This window comes from Macadamia integrifolia, chromosome 8 (assembly GCF_013358625.1).
Source record: "Macadamia integrifolia cultivar HAES 741 chromosome 8, SCU_Mint_v3, whole genome shotgun sequence".
Taxonomy (NCBI): Eukaryota; Viridiplantae; Streptophyta; class Magnoliopsida; order Proteales; family Proteaceae; genus Macadamia; species Macadamia integrifolia.
Window position 1 is genome coordinate 26,665,453 of NC_056564.1, and position 9,393 is coordinate 26,674,845.

At 42.8% G+C, this 9,393-nt stretch overlaps 1 protein-coding gene across 8 annotated transcripts; it reads right to left on the reverse strand.

Annotated features, from left to right (window-relative positions):
* Positions 1 to 1,240: 1,240 nt before the first annotated feature.
* Positions 1,241 to 5,806, reverse strand: LOC122085729 (protein NSP-INTERACTING KINASE 1-like). 8 transcript variants are annotated; one of them, XR_006142209.1, is made up of 5 exons: positions 4,102 to 4,522; positions 3,906 to 3,997; positions 3,058 to 3,201; positions 1,587 to 1,754; positions 1,241 to 1,488 (listed from the first exon to the last, which is right to left on the reverse strand). XR_006142209.1 is itself a non-coding variant. In XM_042654252.1 (3 exons), the coding sequence occupies exons 1-3, from the start codon at positions 4,155 to 4,157 to the stop codon at positions 1,374 to 1,376; spliced, it is 315 nt and encodes a 104-aa protein (XP_042510186.1). In that variant the 5' UTR covers positions 4,158 to 5,806; the 3' UTR covers positions 1,241 to 1,373. The 8 variants fall into 8 exon arrangements, 2 of the variants coding, with proteins under 2 accessions (XP_042510186.1, XP_042510187.1); XR_006142208.1 differs by having other exon boundaries at positions 3,906 to 3,968; positions 4,055 to 4,511; XR_006142206.1 differs by having other exon boundaries at positions 3,906 to 3,968; positions 4,102 to 4,509.
* Between the last annotated feature and the right edge of the window lie 3,587 nt (positions 5,807 to 9,393).

Below are 9,393 nucleotides of genomic sequence, written 5' to 3' on the forward strand. Positions count from 1 at the left end.
ATTTTGGAGAGAGAGAGAGAGAGAGAACAAATGATTTACATGGATTTGTTTTACATGGGTGAGGGCAAATGGATAACTCGACACAAAGTCAATATTATTTCAAGTAAAATTTGTCACTTTAATCAAGTCTCTAACTTGTCCAATCGTTGAGCTTACGTGGTCCAACATTACAAAAAGACATAACTACTTCTCTCTTACAAAATTCATTTAAAAAACTGTCATCTTATTCCAGTATAAAACCCAAATATTTCTATGACATTACCATTAGGTTAAAATGAAATATAGATAGGGACTTGGTGGATTCGAGCCACCATCCTCTTAAGGTATTGAATCATTTCCCACGCCACAAGTGCTCTACCAATTGAGCTAAAGATCCATATTTTAATTATAAAGTCATGACCAAAGAGAAAGGAAGAAAATGAAACTGAAACATAATATTTCATAGTCAATAAATCCCAGAACGTGAATAGAGCTAACATGGAAGTTGTGAATGTACGTATAAAGGAGCTAATCTGGAGGGAAATCACCTCAAATTTGCGATGTATCAGCTTGAAAGTAGCAGATTCTTACCAAGACCCATCTGTCAACAACTCATTCAGCTTGAAAATATTATGGGACACTAAGAAATAAGATGGTAGATGAGATAATAAGAAAACGTAACATGTTCAAATTTGATGGAAACCATAGAGGTTATTATGCTATTTTCTCAAAGAATTTTGGTGATTTCCATTCCACCATAATTTGGATTTTTTCCATTGAAGGAAGAGAAGAAGTAATTGTAATCAAGTATAAGAAAATCATGAGAGAAATTATTGGCGATTCATCAAGGCTCCATCTGGTTGGATTAAAAATATGTGAACTTTTGAAATGTAAATAAAATGGAAAATTTTCAACTAATATTAACATTTATTTTATAACTCAAAAAACTTGTTAGCTACGGTAACCAAAAAGAAAAAAAAAAGGGGGACAGCATATGATAACAGAGTTGGCTGCCATTTCAGCAATAACTTTGCATAACTTTATCATTGCCGGTGATAGATTGAACAAGCATGTCAAAGATGATTTAAGTGGGAAGGACAAAACTTCTAAGCCCCAATCCTTGGGTGAAAAACACCCAATGGAAGCCCAAAAGTGCAAATAAAACCATTGGGTTTGGGTTTCTACAATCATGATAACAAGAACAGAAAGAAAATTTTCTTGCCTTCGGAAATGTAAGAAAAATAGTAAATATGGTTTCATGTGTTATCAAAATCCATTTAATAAAAAAAACTACAAAATGCAAAATAATTTAGAGGATGTAAATAACTTCACAAATGAAGGTCATGTTATACATTACATATATCAACAAAGAACTCATTATATCAAAATAAAAGTTATAGGACATTTTCTAAACAATGGAAATGAGGTAAGAGAAAATCGAAGACATGCCCAGCTCTGAATGGATCCAGCAAAACAAGTTTCACAAGTCTCTGGTACATGACCTCTTGCCTGACCACATCAATCCAACCATAAGGATAAACAAGATATTAAAGAAGCAAAACATGACAATTAAGTAAAATCTATCCATTGTACAAAATAAGACTCACATAGTTTTGTTACTTCTTTTCTCCCGGGCTGACGGTGATAAAATGATAGTTTCTTCTGAGGAGTTTAAGGGACTTCAGAAATTTCTTCTTTTTTCAATCCCCACTAGGGGATATCCCATAAGAATAGAAAATCTAAAATGATGTTGGAAAAAATATCGGGTAGAAGCCCTGGAGAGTATGAAGGAAATCCAAGTAACTTGAAATGAAGCTTGAGTATACATTTAAACCTCAGAAGTCAATAAATAATAGGATACAAGTAGAATAAAAGGATCACAAATTCACTAATAGTTGCTCTATCATAATATGGTGGCAATAGTACTACTGCTTGACATTTCTACAATACTGAGCTAACACTGATCACAATGAGACTATTATTTTTTTTTTTTTTCATATTCCTAGGTTTAAAAGACAATAATAAAAAATAAAAAAAATTCCCACAATTGGCAATTTATTTTTAATTTCCAAAGTTTCAGTGCCTTAAAAGTCTATTCTGCCAAAATTTTCAAAGAAATGAAAATTATATTGTGAAGAATCAGAGAAAAATAATGTTAAGATTTCAATATTTTCAAACTTGCACTCATACATATCCAAAATTAAGAATATTTGTATTCCCCTTGACTTATTGCTCCCCTTCAAAAAACGTAAGGAAGTTTTTTGTGAACAGAAAAAGACACAAAAGTCCAATGACTTATTTGGAAAACCCTTACTTAATGGTTGCCAAAAATTAATTAATTATAAAAAAAAAAAAAAAAAAAACATATGTCCCTTTTGCTTCCAAATATGCCCCTCTTCACCCTTGTAATGGTAGGAAGTGGGTCAGGTGCTCTCACACGTGTGGTCTTATGTTAGTGAGAGAGAGAGAGAGAGAGAGAGAGAGAGGCAACCAATGACTATTGATAATTCATATTAAATTTGCTACGAGCAAAGGAAACTGATAACTATTAAATGTCAACGGAGGGTGTGAGATTTTAATAAATAAACTGATATTTTTACCAAATAATGAAACTATTATTTAGTTTATTTAGAAACTAGTGTGTGTGTGTGTGAGAGAGAGAGAGAGAGAGAGAGAGAGTGAGTGTAGCAACTCTAAATTCATGGGCAATGTGCTATCCATGTTGGCAATTCCAACTTTTGTTCCACAATTATATAATCTCCTATAAATAAGCAAGAGAGTATCAACTCCTAATAACAAGATCTCCTGAGAATGCCCTTCCCAAAATAATACCAAGAGCTTCCTTTTGGTAGATTCCTTAAAAATAGGAAACATAATTAAAAGTAAGTTCTCCTCCAAAATAGGAAAATTGGTATCTTAGACTGTTATTGTTAAGCCTCCTGAGCCTATTCAAAGCTCATGATTAGATTCACACAGAAATATCTCAAAATGCAAATTCCTGATCAGATAAAAACTAAAAAATTTCAAAATTAGGAAAAAAAGAAAAGAAAGGGATTGCTCACCAATTTTCCTACTTACAAGTATTGGAGTTTTTGCAAGCGGCCCAATGAAGATGGAACTTCACCAGTGAAGAAATTATTTGAAAGATCTAGTGTCTGAAGTTGTAAGAGCCTCCCTAGTTTTACTGGAGTTGGTTCTGATATGTTATTGTCCTGTAATAGCCTGCAAAATATACAACCCAAAATTAAATGCATTGACAAGGAAATGCATGGACATGCATATAAGGTCTGTCACTGTTTTGTTCACTGAAGGTGTTACACTGAAAAATTCTGTTATGTGGTTAGAACTCGGATTTCCTTGTTGTTCCACTATTAATACACCTAAAGCATGAATTCCAACAAACATGTCGTGGCTAGCACTAAGTACTTGATCCCAATTTTTAATGTTGTATAGAGACAACTATAGCATGAGCCATCCATCCACAACATTACTCTTCATCAATAGTTGTTAGTTAATTGGGAATTGCTCTCTTTTTAAATGGAGAGCATAATTTAAGGAAAACAGAGATGCTATTAACTGATAATAATAAAGCAGATTTTAACCAGGATTTTTAATAAAAATTGAGAAAATCGATATTGAAACTTCGAAACAAATCTGGAATATAATTATGTTACAAAACATATAGATGTATGTATAAACTAACTTGCAGATCATGTTTATGAAAGAGAGAATCAAATATAGAGATTAAGAACTGGAAATCTGACTTGTCCTAGAGTTCTCTGATCTGAAAGAATATAAACAGAAAAACAGAATAAAAAATTAACAGAAGAGAGAGGGAACCAATATTCACCATATCAAAATACATGAAGAAAAAAGAAAAAATTCAGAAACCAAATGCCTCAGAATAAATGAAGGAAAACACGAACCTAATCCATTGAAGGCATTTCTATGTCAACAGAATCACTCCTTCATGCTAGGAGAAAAGTGCTCTAAATCCATTAAAAAAAAGAAAAAAAAACTGCAATTTAACATTAGTAACTATGGAAAATCAGTGATGGGTGGAAAGTATACTTACATCATTCTCTTGTAATAATCTTGGTTGCTGTAGAGGAAGAGACTCACCATGAACAGAGTGCTTGTGATGATATTGGTTGCCGCAAAGGAGTCCCTTCCATCATTGGGCTTCAGATTCAGACGGAGAAGAAGTGCAAACAGGCTTTATTTTTTTTCCCCATCGTTGAGCTTCAGATTCAAACGGAGAAGAAGATGAATAGAAAGATGATCAACTCTTAGAGGGAGTGCTGGGTTCAACAAGAGCAAGATGGGAGTGCTAGGTCTGCCGAAGGAGAGAGAGAGAAAGAGGATGGGATGAAAGAGAATGTGAGAGATAGAGTTTAGGAGCACGAAGGGGGAAGAGGGTTTCGGGAAAGGGATTGTGTTTAGAATTAAAGAAATTAAATTAAAGAAAAAAGATAGAAAGGGTACCAAGACATAGAAAAAAATAAGAAATAATAAGAGAAAGATGGGCAATGTGCTATCAACACCCTTCTCCCAAGCATGGTTTAAAATATCTCCAATCCGATACGATACGATATCCCTCCGATATTTATCTTAAATTTAGTCAATCGATACGATGATCAATACTGATACGTTAATCCTTGATCTTTAGCATATCTTAGCATATCTCCGATACGATACGATACCTTCCGATACATATCTTAAATTTAACCGACCGACACGGTGGCCGATACCGATACTTTAATCCTTGCTCCCAAGTCAATTAAACACAGCTTAGCCTAATCCAGGTGATGAGGTAGCAAAAAACAGTTGTGAAAAGATTGCGGTTTTGTACCCTTTTAATGGGTGATGTCTAAGCTAGTGACTCAAACTATCTTTTCTGCCTTTATTAGCCAACTAACACCAATAAAAAAACCATTCAATTTTTCCATCTGTTTGATTTACCATCCCAAGTCAATTATTAATTCCAAATTAGCCTGTACAAGCCAAGAAAGGGGTTGAACTTCAGGCGTGTTCATGAACACAAAAAAGACAGATCATATGTAGTTTTGATCCCTCATAAAAATTCAAAGATCAGCGTATAGCTCATACTTAATTCTAATTAAACTCAAAATGGTTGGAGGGGGTAAACTAAAAAGAACACTAAACAAATTAAAATGCAATATCATTTGGATCAAGTCACATGATTGCTTACAAAGGGAACAAAAATAAGAAATCATACCTTTCTTAGAGCTGTAAGTGTTCCATCGACATCAAGTAAAGCAATCAAACCTGTCTTCCTCCTATAAGTATTATAATAAGTCTTTACACCAAAATGAGAGAACTATTTAGCAACTAAATAAATATTGTCAAATATTGGCATGCAACTGTTCAAAACTTAACAGGTATGCATCAGAAATCAGCGAGATTGAACACGAAAATGGAGGTGAACCAGAATTTTTTCTGGGTTTAGTTTAAAAGGGATGTATGAAATTCGTTCTCAAAATCAGAAAAGTCAAGAGAGAGAATAAGAGCCCATAAACCAATGGCGCTAGCAAGAAGAGAGATCATGCAACCAGAGGCTAGGGAAGCTGAATAACAGCTTCCTCCGTATATAAAATCGTGGAGAGAGAGGGAGGCATATATATATATATATATAGAGAGAGAGAGAGAGAGAGAGAGAGAGAAACACAATAATAGCATAGCATAAGAGAAGTTAAGTAGTTAAATAAAAAGTTTGTCTTCATTCTGCAAGATCACATCTTCCTTTGGAGGGAAATACTGGGCATTCATCTCAGAGACCTACAAAGTTTATAGAATTAAACATGCTTGATTCTATGAGATATACTCCCGATTCTGCAGCCAAGAAGACAGAAGAAAGAACTTCAATCAAAGCGATAACCCTAACTACAACTGAATTGCATAAGCTTATCCAACGATCTGTCCACATCAAGTTAGCTAAAAAAAAATCTAACCAGAATTTAAAGAGCCAACAATAGACCAGTAGATACAAAATCAATTACGATTTCTAGAGACAGCGACTGGAAATTGATTTTGTCTAAGAGTCTCAATTAAAGGGCATCAGGTCCTCATCACAGTCCCATTTTTAGGTGGTTTGATCTTGTTGCTGCCAAAAATACCCCACTAGTCGAACCTACACAAACACAGACGACGGAGGCCCGGAGATTTGTCCGGGGTTAGTCCTCCGACGCTCAAGTCAGGGTCGGCCGCACAGTTCAATAAGGGAGTAATGGTGAGGGTATCAGAACCTACTTTCCCCTTTCTTCCATGCCTTCTTATATATCTCTTAGGGTTTAGGGTTTTCCCCCTTCTTCCCTCTTAGAGTCCCACTCGAATACGTCCAACCTTCTGGGGGAATATTCCCCTCATGCAGACGACGTGATCCCTCGTGATTTTGCGAGCGTGCCTCGGTGATTGAGCGTGAGTGGTCTCTCGGAACCTTCGTCTGGCGAAGGACACGTGTCTCATAGGCGACACGTGTCATTGCCCCCACCGAGAGGTTATTTTGGCTATATCAGGAGCCCCCTTACTTCCACTAGGAGCTTCTTCCTGTGGGAGTAACCAACATCTTCTTCTTTGGTTGCCTTGTTCCTTCGGCCTTGACATTACCAGTGACCGAGGCTTGGGGTCGACCGCGAGAAAGGTCTTCGGTCGCTTCGGATCGGCCTTACGGAGCCCCCTGCCGAAGGAGGGACCCTCGGTCAGGTTCGTTCGGCTTCGGCCAAACTCCCAACCGGAAAGAAGGACCCTCGGTCAGGTCCGTTCGGCTTTGGCTGAACTCCCAACCGAAGGAGGGACCCTCGGTCAGGTCCGTTCGCCTTTGGCCGAACTCCCAACCGAAGGAGGGACCCTCGGTCAAGTCCGTTCGCCTTTGGCCGAACTCCCAACCGAAGGAGGGACCCTCGGTCAGGTCCGTTCGGCTTTGGCCGAACTCCCAACCGAAGGAGGGACCCTCGGTCAGGTCTGTTCGGCTTTGGCCGAACTCCCAACCGATGGAGGGACCCTCGGTCAGGTCCGTTCGGCTTTGGTCGAACTCCCAACCGAAGAAGGGACCCTCGGTCAGGTCCGTTCGGCTTTGGCCGAACTCCCAACCGAAGGAGAGACCATCGGTCAGGTCCGTTCGGCTTTGGCCGAACTCCCAACCGAAGGTGGGACCCTCGGTCAGGTCCGTTCGGCTTTACCGAGCCCCTGCCAAAGGAGGGACCCTCGGTCAAGTCCGTTCGGCTTTGGCCGAACTCCCAACCGATGGTGGGACCCTCGGTCAGGTCCGTTCGGCTTTGGCCGAACTCCCAACCGAAGGTGGGACCCTCGGTCAGGTCCGTTCGGCTTTACCGAGCCCCCTGCCGAATGAGTGACCCTCGGTCAGGTCCGTTCGGCTTTGGCTGAACTCCCAACCGAAGGTGGGACCCTCGGTCAGGTCCGTTCGGCTTTGGCCGAACTCCCAACCGAAGATGAGACCGTCTGCTAGGTCCGTTCGGGCGCGAACCTCGAGGCTTCGTACCCTGACGTGGCGGTGCCATTAATGCTCGGGAAGTCGTACGCCCTTCCCCCATCTATATAGTGTGGGGGGCCATTTGTGGGGCAACCTTTCTTTTTCCCCTCAGAGAGCTCACCTTCGGCCTCGGACTCCCTTCTAGCCCTCGTCTTCGTCCTCCTTTAGTTTAGCGACACCGCAAGTAAGTGATGTCTTCCTCGTCGGGCTACAGCCCATCGTCCCGCGAGAGGTCAAGGCCAAAACGTAGGTATAGGAGTCCTGGGGAAGTCCAAGGGATGTCCTCGGACTCCACCGACTCTCCCTCCTCCCGCGACTCATCGTCCTCGGCCTCACCGTCGGGGTCCATGGGTGGCTCCAACGGCGAGGAGTTCAGGAAGAGGGTGCTCGACGCCCGAGCCCAGACCCAGGAGCCCCTGGAAGTTGAGGCCTTCAAGATTGTCTCCACGATGGACGAACCAGAACTGGAGGAGCGAAGGGCCTCCTTCGGCGTTTCGGATGCTTTCGAGCTCCGTCTGCCCAGACCTTCTGACCGAGCCAGCTATCGGAACCCCGAGGAGCTGTGCCTATACAAGGAGGCCTTCAAGGCAAGTCTTCGGCTGCCCCTCCACCCCTTCTTTACCAAGGTGTTTCGGCACTATGGGGTAAGCCCGACCCAGCTAACGCCGAACGGGTGGTGACAAGCGTTAAGCTTCGTCATCTTCTTCGTTCGGCACAAGAGGCCCCTCTCCCTTCAACTTTTCATTAACTGCTTCCTTCTTCAGGCCTGCAAGGGACTTACGGGTTGGTATTACTTTTGCCCCCGAAAGGACCTTCGGCTCCTGAAGGGTTACCCGACTTCCATCCACGGATGGAAGGAAAAGTATTTCTTCGTGAAGTCGACCGAGGGGGTGCCCTTCGGCACGGTCTGGGACATCCCGGACCTTAGGGATGTGAACTCCGCCCCTGCCCTATTCGGGGCAGACGCGGAGTCGTTGGCAATGGCGAGGCGGCAAGAAGGCTGTTCTCCAGTCGAGGCCGACTGCCTCAAGTCCGACGCCATCCTCTTCAAGTTCGGGCTTAGCCCGGGTGAGTTAGGCTAGCCCCATCTGCTTCCTTCGAGTGTCGGTTCTTCATGCTAATACCCTTGCTTCTTCTTGCAGTGCAAGTTACCAGAGTCGAGGCTAAGGCCGCCGCCGCGGCAAGACAGGCAAAGATCAAGGAGGCCAAGGCACGTGATGCCCCCCAACAGCCGAAGTCTAAGAGGAAGGAAAAGACGGGACCGTCCTCCGAGACCCCGAAGAAGAGGCCCAGGGTAGAGGGGTCGACTGCCGAGGCTGTCCAAGCCCTTGCTGCTCCTGGCAGAGACGGACCTGCTTAAGACCCTTCATCCGCCGCTGCCTCCCGAGGCCCGAAGGTCTCGTCGACGAGGGCTGAGGTGGGGTTCGTCCCACAATGGTCGGTGAAGGAAGACGACACTCTGGCCGTCGGACGGGTTGCCAGAGAGTTGGTGATGAAGGGGAGTCTTCCCCGAGATGCCACCGAAGCCCAGAAGCAAGGGACGGCGGCACTGATCACCTCCGCATGCATCTACATGGCGGGGGTAGGCTTCGGTCCCCCTGCCTTTTTTTACTTGTATTATTTTTTTTTTTGCATTCTGACCTTCGGTGCTCCGTGCAGGCTCAGAATCAGATGGGTCAGCTGGCGGCTCGAGCCGAGGCCATGTGTCGAGAGCTTGAAGTCAGCGAGAGGGAGAAGGTCTCCCTAGACAACGAGCGCACCATCCTCCTCGAGAAGGTGGAGCACCTGGAGAGGGACCTAGCCTTCGAGCGCCGAGAGTGCGATCGGAAGCTCTCGGAGCTGAAGTCACAGGTGAGGGCACGTATTCAGGAAGCCGAGGCCCGAGGGGTCGAGAAGTATCGGTC